A 13,742-nucleotide genomic window follows, 5' to 3' on the forward strand; every position below is an offset into this window, starting at 1 on the left:
GAAGCCAAGATGACTAAATGGAGACTGTTGTACTTTGGACAAGACTCCCTGGAAAAGACAATAATGCTTGAGCAGCTAGAATTTAGCAGGAATGGAGGAAGACCCCATTCCAGCGGGATAGACTTTATCAGGAATGCCATGACCCTGAGTTTGCAAGATCTGAGCAGGACTTTTGATGATAGGGTGACTTCTTGGAGGTCTCTCATTCATTGGGTCTCCATAGGTTGAAGTCAACTGGATGACAGTGAACAACAACAAGAAAGGGCTGCCATGAGTTGGAGTTGATTCAAAGGCACCTGGCAATGAAAAGCCATTCCCGACCCCTTCCCCTGCCCTTCTTACCCATGGAGCAGCCAATGTCTTGATCTTCTCAGCTTCAGAATCACTGACAAAGTCATGATAGAGGGCCAGGTGGGGTCTCAGGTGGACAATTTCCCTCTTCAGGGGCTGGAGGATGAGGAGTGGGTCCCCATTCGTCTCATAGGAGCAGGAGAGGTCCGGCAGTTCATAATGGCTTGGCTGGAAAAGGACCAGAACTTTTGTTATATTTTCCAGATACACAACTCTTGTTCCAAGACTTGGGAAAGTCTTGACTTTTTTGGACTGTTGTTGTTGCATGCCTTCAAGTCATTTCCGACTTGTGGCGACTGTAAAACAAACTTTCCATAGGGTTTTCCTGGCAAGTTTCTTCAGAGGGATTTGCCACTGCCATCCTCTGAGGCTGAGAGAGTGTGACTTGCCCAAGGTCACCCAGTGGGTTTCCATGGTTGAGCCAGGATTCAAACCCTGGTCTCCCAGGGTTCAATGCCCAAACCATTACACCATGATGAAAGAAGACCAGCAGTTTTGTTATACTTTCCAGACAGACAACTCTTGCTCCAAGACTTGGAAGTGACTTTTGGACTACCATTACCAGACTCGCCTAGCCAATATTCTGAGAATTGTAGTCCAACAAAGTTACTTTCTCCATTTCTGGAGCAAAACATCCATACCATTTTGTTGTAACCTCTCACTGTCAATAAATGCAAAACCCACTTTCCCCTTAACCAAGCATCGTGGGAGCTGTGGTCCAACAAACAAGTTTATCACACAAAAGAGATCGAGAGGTTATCCCATGAATATCCCGGGAAAATCACGTAATTACGTGTAACAATTTCACACGATGTTGCACAAAACCCGCCATTAAAGTGATCACAAAGAAGCTTTCACACATATCTTTTTACTTTCAGGATTACAGTGCCAATGCATTTCCGATAACACTTTGTTTGCGCAACCACTTGTGATCATCATTCGCACAGTTACTCACCGTTTGTGCTTTATTTGCAGGATGCTTTAAATGTGCTTTAATCTCTCTTTAATGCTGGAATTAGCCCCAGTGTGATAAACTCCAAAAATTCCATTTTTTCATTTTCTCCTCAGTGTTTTTAAGTGTTATGAATATTGTTTTATACTCAGTATGCTACACTGAATGTTTTCACTACAAGGTGTGATTTCGGGTGGGATTTCTTACTCCTTGGTGAGAAGACCAATGCCAAAGCGGCCGATGTCTCTTACGCACCCAAGATCCCAGGCTTTGGCACAACCGTTCGTAAGTATCTCTGGTCTCCAGGTGGGTCACGTTGGGTCTCTGCAGGGCCACCTCTTCGCCAACGCCATCAGGGTTCGCCATCAAAAGCTTCTCGTATTTCAGGACGTTCCTCGCCATCCTCTTGTTGTCAGGATCTGACCAAGAAAAGAGACTTCAGTTTAAACACAATGGTGGCTGGAGAACTGAGGTGAGTTGATGTGTGTGTTGTGCAGTGAAAGGATGTGAGTCCACTCTCGGTTTTTGTAGCTGTGTCTGCACTGCAGAAATAATGCAGTTTGACACCGCTTTAACTGCCATGGCTCAATGCTACGGAAGTCTAGGATCTGTAATTTTGTGATGGGTTCTGGTGCCACAACAGACTTGTTGTTGTTGTTGTTGTGGGCCTTCAAGTCGTTTTCTGACTAATGGTGACCCTAAGACAAACTTATCCTGGGGTTTTCTTGGCAAGATTTGTTCAGAGGTGGTTTGCCATTGCCTTCTTCTGAGGCTGAGAGAGTGTGACTTGCCCAAAGTCACCCAGTGGGTTTCTTGGCTGAGCTGGGAATTGAACCCTGGTCTCCAGAGTCCTAGTCCAGTGCACAAACCACTATGCCACACATCCCAGGACTCCACTGCATTGAGCCATGGCAGTTAAAGCGGCGTCAAACTGCATTATTTCTGCAGTGTGGATGCAGCCTGGTATCTGGGCTGCTAGACCCTATACACAAATAAAGTCAGCCCTCCCGATCCATGGATTTTTTTATTCACAAATTCAACCACCCACAGCTTAAAAATCTTTTTAAAAAGTATACATTCCAATAAGCAAATCTTGATTTCTGCCATTTTATATAAAGGGCACCATTTTACTATGCCATTGAATTTAATGGGACTTGAGCATCCACAGATTTTGGGATCAACAGAGGATCCTGGAACCAAACCCCAGCGGGTACCAAGGGCCCACTATAACCCCTGAAAATCTATTTTAAAACCTTATTTGAATTGCACCCTTATAGTTCAGGCTAAAATCTGGAGCGGACTCACAGCTCCTTTTAACATAAGCATCATCTGACTAAGATGGTTGTGGTTTGCTCCCTCACTTTGACAGCAGTGCTACTTTTGCAAAGTAACCAAACTTTTGCAAAGTAGTTCCACTTAGGAGTTTATCACACGAAGGAGATCGGAAGTTTGTCCCGTGAATATCCCAGGAAAATTGCAGTAATTGAGAGTAACGATTTCACACGATGTCGCACAAAACCCGCCATTAAAGTGGTCACAAAGAAGCATGAATGCACATCTTTTTACTATTGGTGACAAAGCATTTCCGATATTACATTTATTTGCACAGTTGCGTGTGATAAACATTTGCGCGATTACTCGCCATTTTCATTTTATTTGCAGGATGCTTTAAAGGCACTTTAATCTCTCTTTGATGCCGAAATTAGCGCCAGTGTGACAAACTCCTTATAAGAGTATTTGGAAAATAAACTATCATCGTCCCTCCTTGCGATGTTTAAAAAGTAACTTGCTGCTTCCTGCGGTGCCTCTGAGCTTTTTGTTTGTTGCTGCTGTTACTTTCCTTTCCTTTAAAACAAAAATGAAACTTGAAGAATCACACAAGGAATACTCCTGGAAGGAACGCCTTTAAATGCCCTTTCAAAAGAATAATGTTTGAACGTAACTAGAATGAATTACTCTTTACTCCAGTGCAGCCATACTGTTCTTACTGCTTCTGAAGTGGACCTTCATTATGCCCTTGTTACCTGAAAAGGTAAGTAGTTACCTTTTCTATTATAATATATTATAATATAATACAATATTCTTAATATAATATTCTATTATACTTGCTACTTCCAAGCTGCAAGTCCGATGCCCTGTAAGTGAAGCTTTGCCCTTCAAAACCGGTATTAGAAAGTCAACTTTTTAGGAATTATTTGCTCCTGTCACCAGTTTACAGTGTTTGAGAAGGAACCTATTGTAGTTACTTTTTACAGCATTGGGAAAGTAACTGTATGTCATTTCTTGCACTATTCATTACTTTCCATTTCTTTGCAGCCAGGGACATCATAGGATTCAGAATGTCACAAACCATAGCAAATTTCTGTTCAAATGGTTCTAAAATGTCTTTAAATGCAATAAAATGTAACTTGGGAAAGGAACTGGGAAATGTTATTCAGTACACCAATAAAATAACTTCTCATTTATCATTACATTCCTTTCCAAATGCTACTTTGCTGCGCTTCTGTCCCCTCATTTCCTAATAACTAGTTATGCGCAACTGTGTTGCTTCTATTTCTCACCAGTTCAGGAAGCTGTTGAAAGCACAAGAGCCGAGTCAATAAGGAAAAGTTGGCAACCTTGTATGAAGTTCTTTTTCTGTTATGCTGCTGTGCATAGATTGGCAGTGTAAAATGAAGTGTAACGACAAATAACATATATAAACGACAGTGAAAGCATAGGAACACCTTTTCTTATGCTTTCACTTCTTTATCTGAGCAAAAAAGATGAGTTGCCAACTGACCATTAAAAAATCCATAGCCTGCTCTTCTGCCTTTAACTGATGTTTTGATCCAGTAAATGTAACATTTAACAGCAAGGAACAAAACATAACCAACTGCTATTAAATTAAGGGGTGAATGTTAGGTTATTTTACTGAATGCTAATATGCACTAATATGTATTATATTGAATTATTTTTGTAGAATGTACCCCATAGGCAGGTTTATTTTATCTATTTTAATTGATTGTACGTACAGCACCATGTAAATTTACAGCGCTATATAAATAAAGCTTAATAATAATAATAATAATAACAATTCCCAGAATCCTCCAATAGCCTTGCTGTCAGGGGGATTCTGGGGATTGTAGTCCAAAACCTAACTCTTCCAAGCTGTGGGTTCAGAGGCTGGCCATCCCCAGAGAGAATGGGAAACTATTGTAAAAGACCAAAAGGGAGATATTATTGTAACATAGATGACTGAAGGCTGAGGTCATTGCCAGGAATCAGCGTCAGGGTCTTATTAAGTTAATCCAAAACAGAAATGTGATTTTTGTTAAAAAATGATATCCAAGGATTATTTTCTCAAATTCATCTCCAGTGCTACTTACCCAAATAAGGGGAAAGTATACTAGCTTCGTTCTATTTCTTAGCTAGATCTGGTGATGCAGACAAATGGAATTCATAGGAAGGCAAGAGTTAATTCTTTAAAGTCCAATGTTTAGGCTGACAATAATATTCTGGACCGGAGTCTGACAATATAGAGATCTGGACATTTCTTCTTTTCCCCAGAAGCACGTACCGTAATGGAGGAACTCCTGGGAGAGGCTTAAGGCCTGGGAAACGTTTCCTGCCTTCAAAACAAAGTTAAAATCAAGTTTCAGGCAGAAAGGAAGAAAGAAAAGAAGAACAAATAGTTAACCTTTTCAAAACGCAAAGAGGACCGCAACTTGGATCTGTCTTTGGAAATAATAATGATGTGATGCGCGTCTGTTAATTGTTGTTATTTCCCACCTTGATCCATGAAGAGAAGCAGATAAGAAATAGTAATAATAATAATAATAATATGCAACATTCACATAGGATAGCCACTTGGAAAATGAGTAGCAGCTACTATAGTAGTAATAGTAATAGTAATAGTAATAATAATAATAATAATAATAATAATAATAATAATAATAATAGACATAGTAGCTGCTAATCATTTTCAAGTGGCTAGCCTATGTGAATGCTGCAAATAGGATTGCCAGGTGAAAAACAGGATAGGGCTCCTGCACCTTTAATTAATTAAATTATTATTATTATTATTATTATTATTATTATTATTATTATTATTTCATATCTGCTTCTCCCTATGGATTGAGGTGGGGAATATAATAATAAAAAATAAAACTTCCTAGACATTGGTCAAAGGCACAAGGGCCCCATCTTTTTTCCTCCCCAAATGCCTGTCCTATGTGCATGGTATAAACAGGGTTGCCAGGTGAAAAGCCGGGCAGGGCTCCTGTCCCCTTCATTCCCTTTGTACTAATATGTGTATATTTAATTATTTTCATAGAATGTACGCCACAGGCAGGCTTATTTTATCTATTTTAATTGATCCTATGTACAACGCTGCATAAATTTACAGCACTACATAAATAAAGCTTGATAATAATAATAATAATAATAATAATAATAATAATAATTCACAGCTACTAAAGATACAGGAGCCCCTACTCTTTTTCAAGTGGCTATCCTATGTGCATTGTACAAATAGGGTTGCCAGATGTAAGTACTGTATCTCTAGTCATTGTCAGAACACCGAATGGGGCTCCTGCAACTTTAATTCCCTTTGCTAAAGGTGCAGGAGCCCTACTCTTTTTCAGATGCTGAACATTGAAGAAAATGACTGAGCATTAAAGGATCTGTCCAAGGTGTTTTATGTCTCCATCAATGATCGGGACCTTGGACAACTCCTAGACAACTCCTTCCCACAGGAGATTAACATAGCTCCAAAACACACTGCAGAAATAATCCAGATTAAGACCGCTTAAACTGCCCTGGCTCAGTGCTAGGGAATCCTGGGAACTGTAGTTTATTGTGGCACCGTAGCTCTCTGGCAGAGACGGCTCAATGTCTCACAAAACTACAGTTCCCAGAATTCCCTAGCATCAAACTCCAGGGCAGTTAAGGTGGTCTCAAACCGGATTATTTCTGCAGTGTGTTTTGGGCCATAGTTCCCTCCTTGCTATTTTTCTGTCTGAACAAGTTTTCGGGAATTGCAACGGACTCTTAGTGGTTTGTTGCCTTGCTCATTTTTATCGTCTGACTTTTGATGACTTTTGAAATGGTTTCAATTTCTATGAATTGTTTAACTGCATTTTCCAGATTACTAAAATACATTTTAACCAATGTCTTTGTATATCATTTAATATGTACAGTGGGCCTTCCAAATTTTCTGGGATTAGGGACACAGAAAGTGGAAAAAATGCAAATAAAAAAATGTTTTGTATTGTTTTTTTACATGAGAAAACACTTTCTAGGAATTTCTAGGTCTTCCAGTGCAACTCTATGGTCAACATCTGCCAGAGGTTGACCAGAGAATTGCACTGGAGGACCTATAACTGCCTAGAAAAGTGTTCTTCCTAGGAATCCCTCTCCAGCACAACTTAGTGGAAGTTGGCTATAGAGCCATGCTGGAGGACCTCGATATTCCTAGAGAGTACATATTAATCCAATCCACAAATAATCAAATCTGCAAAAGTCAAACCTGCAAATATTGAGGGCCAAATTTTGTACAGTGGCTGGAGCCCCAGTTTTGGTGAGATGGCAAGATGTAAATAAGTTCTTGCTTTTCTTCACCATCTTTGTCATTTCAAGTTCAGGCTAAATGCCAGAACAGATGACCATCACTGCCACCCAGCATGGGAACCACAAACTTCCTATGAATGCAAAGATCCCCTTGTTGTTTCCAGATGTTGGCTTGGTCCCAGATGTTACACCACCGGGCTCACCTTAAAGTAGGAGAAGGCCAAGTGGTCCAAGGCATCTTCCAGACTGCCCTCGTCCTCCGTGTTCCAGTTTCCGTAGGAGAGGCGGAAAAGGCTGACGGCTTCCTCCATCCACAAGATGGAATGATAGTAATCCTCCATGTCGTAGGCCACCTGGAAGAAACAAGATGGCTGAGGCTGCATCTACACTGCAGAGTTAATGCAGTTTGACACTGCTTTAACTGCTATGGCTCAATGCTATGAAATTATGGGATTTGTAGTGTCAGAGAGCTCCAGTGCCACAACAGACTACAAATCCCAGAACTCTGTAGGATGGAATCCAATATAAGTACTACAGTCTGCTGTAAAAAAAGGAATACCTATTCCAAAGTTTAGGAACCTGTAGTCTAAAAACTATGAGGGCATTCACACTATGAAATAATCTGGTGTAGAATGTGGGTTATTTCAGGGTCGTTCACACGGTGCCCTGAAACCTGGCGTTGAAAACACAACTTTACCTGGTGCATTCAGCACCGGGGAACTACCATAACCGCATCTTTTTTTGGGTGCTGGAGCGATTCGCATCTGTGGTAGTGTGAATGTGATAACGAATCGATTTGGATCACACAGCCACCATTCAGGAAATGGTGGTGACTCCAGAGTTTATCACACGGGAGGAATTTCTCTTAATTTTGAATGAAAAGAAAGTGGGGCCAGTTCAGCGAATTTACATGAATTCAAATTGCATTCAAACTGACTTCCCATTGCTCAAAAATAGCTTGCCATTGCCCGAAATTGCATGTGATTGCGTCTCACGTAATAACATGAAACCCCATGATTGCATTCAAACTGACTTCCCATTGCCCGAAATTGCATGTGATTGCGTCTCATGTAATAACGTGAAACCCCATGATTGCATTCAAACTGACTTCCCATTGCCCGAAATTGCATGTGATAGTCTATCACGCAATAACGTGAAACCCCATGATTGTGTTTGGATAGCCATTGGATTATACTTCCAATTTCCCTTGTCTGATAATGTCCTCCCTTGTGATCTGAAACAGTGGCGAATGGGAATGGCGAATCGGATTTAGATGCCATGGAAAGATTTGCTGCCTTAAAACATAATTGAAATGGTGAGTCGATTTTAAATCGATTCACAAATGCGAATCTCTCCTTGCAAAAAAATGTAAGTGTGACTGACCTCTCCAAGTCCCAGAATCCCCTAGCAAATTGATCCTGGCAGCAGAAAAAGGAGACAAGGGCAGTTGATACTGAAATCAGTGTTCTCTTTCTAACAAAAGGGCTTGTAGCCTCACAAAGGATTCAAGGCAAACTGGATCTCAAAGGCAGTAGCCTTTTGTCTTGCTAATAGAATTTAAAGTTTATTTGCTGGACTGAATCTCCCAGTATCCACATGGCCATAAGGAGAAAAGGCCCACCGGCATGAAAACCTTTCCATACCATCTGAACTGAGGACAAAAAATCACAACTTCTTGACTAAATGCAAGGCTAGGACTAACACCGTCTCTTTCTTTCTTTCTTTCTTTCTCCTGTACCATTTTTAACATCTTTGCCTGATGAAGAAGCCAGCTCGAAAGCTTGCAATATCTATAATGTGCATTTTGGTTGGTCCAATAAAGCTATAATTGTTTTGTGGATTTTGGATGATACTGTACTTTGTGATATGGCCAACACAGCTACACCTGGATATGTTTTCTGAAATCCAGATGGGCATCTGTTACTCTGGAGTCAGATATAAATGACCCAGAACTCACCCAGACTGATTGGAAAGTCCAAGATTTTGGTTTTATATGGGGTTAAAATAATCCAAGATGGTGAACTGGTATGAAAAGTCTCTGATCGTACCAGGAGCTGACAGAAAATATTTTGGGATAAACAAAATGTACATCGATCTCGGAAATAAAAATGGAAAGGACTGGAACAAAATCTGGGATTTTCTGGTGTTTTTAATTGGTCTGGATTCAATACTGGTGTGAATTCTGGCTAGTTAGTCCTAAATTAGAATTAATTGCAGAAGGATGAGTCACCACCATAAGGAACTCTTATTGATTCATTGGTTTGACTCTGTTTGGGATTAACAATAGGATTTGGATGCCTATTTTCTGTACAAAGTTAAGTTTATTCCAGAGTCTGGAGAAAGGGGGATTTTTTGGACTGCATTTTAGAGAACCCCTCCAGAGAAAATGCTGGAAGGGAGCAGGGGAAATCTGGTAAACATATGAATGGAAAAAGTATGGGGGGAAATGTAATGTTTCAAAGTGCTGTTCTAAAGTGAACTTGCCACGGGGTTCTCTTTGCAAGATTTGTTCAGATGGGGCTTTGCTTTTGCCTTCCTCTGAGACTGAGAGGGTATGGTTTGTACTGTGGGTCACCATGGTCGAGCGGGGATTTGAACCCTGGTCTCTAGAGTCGTGGTCCAACTGTCAAACCATTACTCCATACTGGCTTTTGGGGACAAGAATACACCAGATAATGTAGTATATGTAGTGGTATGAGTGATGGACTAGGACCTGGGAGACCAGAATTTGAATCTCTACTCACGCGTGGAAACACACTGGGTGGCCTTAGGTAAGTCGCAGTCTCTCAGCTCCAGAGGATGTCAATAGCAGAGCCATCTCTGAAGAAATCTTGCCAAGAAAAACCCATGACAGGTTCACCTTGTTGTTTTTGTGTGCCTTCAATTCATTTCCAACTTATGGCGATCTTACCATGGAGTTTTCTTGCCATGTTTCTTTAGAGGGAGTTTTCCATGGCCATCTTCTGAGGCTGAAAGAGTATGACAAGTTCACCCAGTGGATTCACATTGTTACCCATGCTGCTTCATATAAATTTTGGAATCAATGATAACCCTTGGATGACCCCTGGCCAGACTCCAAGCCTGTCCTCCATTACTGGCTAAGCGAGAGGACATGTGCACCCCCCCTGAGGGGAGAAGCCCCATTTACATCTCAGTAGGTCTGGGAAGTCGCATGAAGGGATTATCTTGAGTCAGGAAGAGTAAATGTTTGCCTTTCCTGAAGCTATCACCCCCCTCCTCAAGTCTGTTGTCCGAACAACTTAAGTCAGTGATATTATCAGATCCAGACACCCAGGTGAAAGAAAGCAATTAAACACCTTTGTTTCAATCACCAAAACTCTCTGCCCTCAGGCCAGATTTGGCCTATAAAAAGTCCCCACTTTTGCTGCTCAGCGCGCCATTTGCAAGGTCTACTTACTCCACGTCAGTCAGACCTCTGTTTTGGTAGCCGGCATCTCTGCTCAAACCCAGGTTGCGGAGCAGACTGTCTCACTGTCCACCACCACTCCATTCGCTCCCCGGAGGGAATCTACATTCTGGTAAGCATCACCCTTAGTAACGCCTGAAATCTGTTCCTATTTTCCAACCCTGATTTTCCTGAGTTCTGAGTGTTTGTGTGAGTGTATGCGCAACGCATGTGTTTTTCCCCTATTTCAATAAATTAGACATCTAGTTATTAATATCCGTCTCAGCTTTATTTATTGGGATCCCCTGGTCTTCTCCGTATACACATCGGGAGACGATCTTGGTGGGCTCTTGTAGCCAGCCCCCTCTTGCAATATTTGGACTAATAACAACATAATAAAATTCCCCTAACGGACCCTTGGCTACAATTTGGTGGAGAATGCGGGCATAGAACTCTCCCCCGAAATCTGGACTTTCCAAACTGATCACTTGGGCTGTCTAGATCTCGGAACGTAGAGAGAACAGGGATTCCAAAAAGGCCGCTGCAGACAGGAATAAATAGGGAGGTGTGTGTGTGTGTTCTTGTGCGCTTGGCCATAAGGGCAAAGGGCTATCTTGGGTTGGCTGATCCCGTTTCATCTCTTTGGTTAGGTGTCCTGCTCATTGGCTCCGGTACGCCGTCCAGTGGTGGGCCCTAATCACCCTTGGGCGTGATTGTCGGAGTAGGCAGCCCGACGCCCTATTTTTATTTTCGCTATCGCGGGTGGGAAAGCAGAGGAGAGGTCCTCCCCATTCCCCGATCTTCAAATCCCCGTGCAATTTAGGTTCACCCCAACAGTTTAAATCCCCCTTGAGCGGGCGAGGTAGGCAAAGGAGGGAGACGTCCTGGTCCGGAAGCCGAAAACCCAGGGTCAAGGCAGGGAAAGGCAGCTCCAAGGAGTGCCAATTGTGGGAACCTCAAGGAGGTCCCAGGAAAAACTCAGGCAGGAGTCTAGCTGGGGGCCAAAGTTTGGGTTGTTAGCCAGGCCACGCCGGAGTGGAGCTACAGCTTCCAAACTCCCCAGTGAAAGTGAGGCAGGGCTGAACTGACTTCTGACCGGGTCTAAACGGAGGATCACCCTTAAGTCGCTCGCTGCAGGAGCGCTGGGCCCTCGCGTGAATTGGGCGGCGTCCCTGACCCAGAGTTACATTTAGGGGTTCTGTGGAGTCCTCAGGGAGGATCCCAGGACAGCAGCTCACTGTAGGACAGAGAGTTGCACCAGGTTTAGGTGGGAAAAGAGGCCCCGGTTCCATAACCTCTCCCAACCTAGGACTCAACATGGACATACCATCCATAGCCAACAAACTAATCAAAGCAGAACAGCCTCAGGATCGGTTGCAAAAATGGATCCTTGGAAAGGGACCTAATCCCTGGAAAGCAGAGGGCTTTCTAACCGAGGATCCCTTTGAAACCCTGCTGCAAGTATACAATCTCCAAACAGAAAGGAAGGGACTCAAAAAGGTGTCCAAGGCAGAGAAGGACAGATGGGCATCATGGGGAATCTGGACCCTAGCCCACGAAGCCACTAGGGAATACAAAAAATTGGCAGCCAGGGAGGAGACCAGACAGAAATTGTTAGATGAAGCGGTCGCCCAGATACAGGAAAAGGTGGCTGAGAATGCCCTACACATCAGGGCAAGGGAAGAAGCAGCTCGGCAGTTGGACACTGCCATAATGGAAAATGAGCTGCTAAAACAACACAACAAAGACCTGGAAGAGAAGCTCAAACAGGCAAAATTGGCGGCTGACTACGTGTTGGCTCGCAAGTTAGCGGGAAACCCCAGGGCAGATCACACCAAATGCGAAAAGCAGATTCAGGAGCTCAAAGCCTCGCTGCTGCTCCAGCAATCTGTGGTATCCACAATAAGCCCCCAATATCTAGAAGCGGTAGAGTGGGACGAGGAGGAACCCCGACACGTTCCCGAGGAGGCCCGAACCCCGCCGCCATTTAACCCCCAGTGGGAAGAAAGCAGAAGGGAGGACATCATAACTTCCCGTCCTCCCCAGTCATCCACCTCTGAGAAATCAGCGCCTGTGAGGCCGGTAAAGACCCGCAGCATGGTGGAGACCAAGGAAACAAATGATGACGGGACCGTAACTAAGACTGTGGTCGAGACCGTCTCCTGGTCCATGACCGAGGTCCGAGCCATTGCAGACCACTTAGGAAGGTTAGACGCACAAACTGGAGTCCAATGGATGACCAATGCGTACGTCTCATACCCCAAGGCAAAGGGACAGGACTTGACACAAGTAGCTAGGATGTGCATAGATCCGGCATACACGGGAGCCTTTGAGGCTGCCGCCATAACCGTGGATCTAGCCAACGTGGACATTAGCGAGTGGATGACAAAGGTGGCGAGTGTCCTGTGGCCAGGAACGCTGCTGCGCACCAAGTACCAGTTAGAGAGACAGGCCGAGGACGAAGCCCCCGATGCCTACGTGGCAAGAAAACAGATATTGGCCATCCTAGCAGGGCAGATAGACCTTAACTCCGAAGGGCAGCCGATCCTTGACAATCGCGATTTCATCGCTGAAGTGTACGCAGGGCTACACATATCAGCTAAAACATACATGGGCTCCACTTCCCTACAGTTACACACTATCAGTTGGAAACTGTTCATGGATAACGTTCGTGAAGTCTCCAAGCTCTTCTGGACCGCAAGGGCAGAACAAGACCTAAACCTGGGGACCAGCAAGCCAGCTAAGACAGGAGGACGAAAAGGGGGAAGGGAGGGAGAGCCCATCCACGCGGTGACCTACCGCAACAATGGCCCCCACTCACAACCCCCGCCACGAGACCAAAAGACAGGCAGCAATGGGCCGGATGGAAAGCCTGACCACTACCGAAAAGATTACCGAGGGCCACCCCCCCAGAAAGGCCAAGACAAGAGGGAGAGAGCCGAATTGGTCTCCCAGGACACTAGGAATGAAGTGTGGCAGGAGCTCATGAGGGCAGGCTGGTCCAGGGACTCGATAAATCACCAGTCCACCAACGAGCTAGTGTTACTTCTAGCTAAGAGGGCACGGGAATTGTCGGAACTGGTCGGCCGAAAGCAGGGAGGCTCAGGCTAGGACAGCCCAGGATCCCCCAAAACACCAGGGACAACGGCAGGACCTAGGATCCCATGGGCTAAACCACAGCCTGCCAAGCCTAAACGCACCGGGCCAATCAAGCCCAATTACAAACCGACTCAGACAGCACCAGCAACCGCAAGTGCCCCGATCTCCCAAATCTCTCCCCCAGATCAACCAAAACTCCCCGCCTGCCCACAAGTGATTGCCAAACTAACTCCGGACCTTTGGGGACGGCCGTTAGTAAAGGCAGGGATAGGCCAGGACCCTGTCACTCCCGCACAGCTCCTAGTAGACTCGGGAGCCGCGGTAAACACCATACACCCCGATCTGGCCCAAACTGGGACCAAAACCTCCACACGCTTAGAGCTC

The 13,742-nt window shown here is 44.2% G+C and overlaps 1 protein-coding gene across 1 annotated transcript in view; it reads right to left on the bottom strand.

The window, feature by feature from the left end:
- The window catches only part of P4HA3 (prolyl 4-hydroxylase subunit alpha 3), a 50,582-nt gene that overhangs the window by 18,176 nt on the left and 18,664 nt on the right, over window positions 1-13,742 (bottom strand). Inside the window, exons 4-7 of the mRNA XM_089508283.1 lie at window positions 7,057-7,206; window positions 4,863-4,914; window positions 1,559-1,722; window positions 343-519 (exon numbers count right to left, since the gene is read on the bottom strand). Of these exons, the coding sequence (XP_089364409.1) occupies window positions 343-519; window positions 1,559-1,722; window positions 4,863-4,914; window positions 7,057-7,206 (543 nt within the window). The remainder of the gene's footprint in view (window positions 1-342; window positions 520-1,558; window positions 1,723-4,862; window positions 4,915-7,056; window positions 7,207-13,742) is intronic.

The sequence above is a fragment of the Sceloporus occidentalis genome, unplaced genomic scaffold, assembly GCF_023333645.1.
Source record: "Sceloporus occidentalis isolate IW3139 unplaced genomic scaffold, rSceOcc1.0.p SCAF_2, whole genome shotgun sequence".
NCBI classification, from domain to species: domain Eukaryota; kingdom Metazoa; phylum Chordata; class Lepidosauria; order Squamata; family Phrynosomatidae; genus Sceloporus; species Sceloporus occidentalis.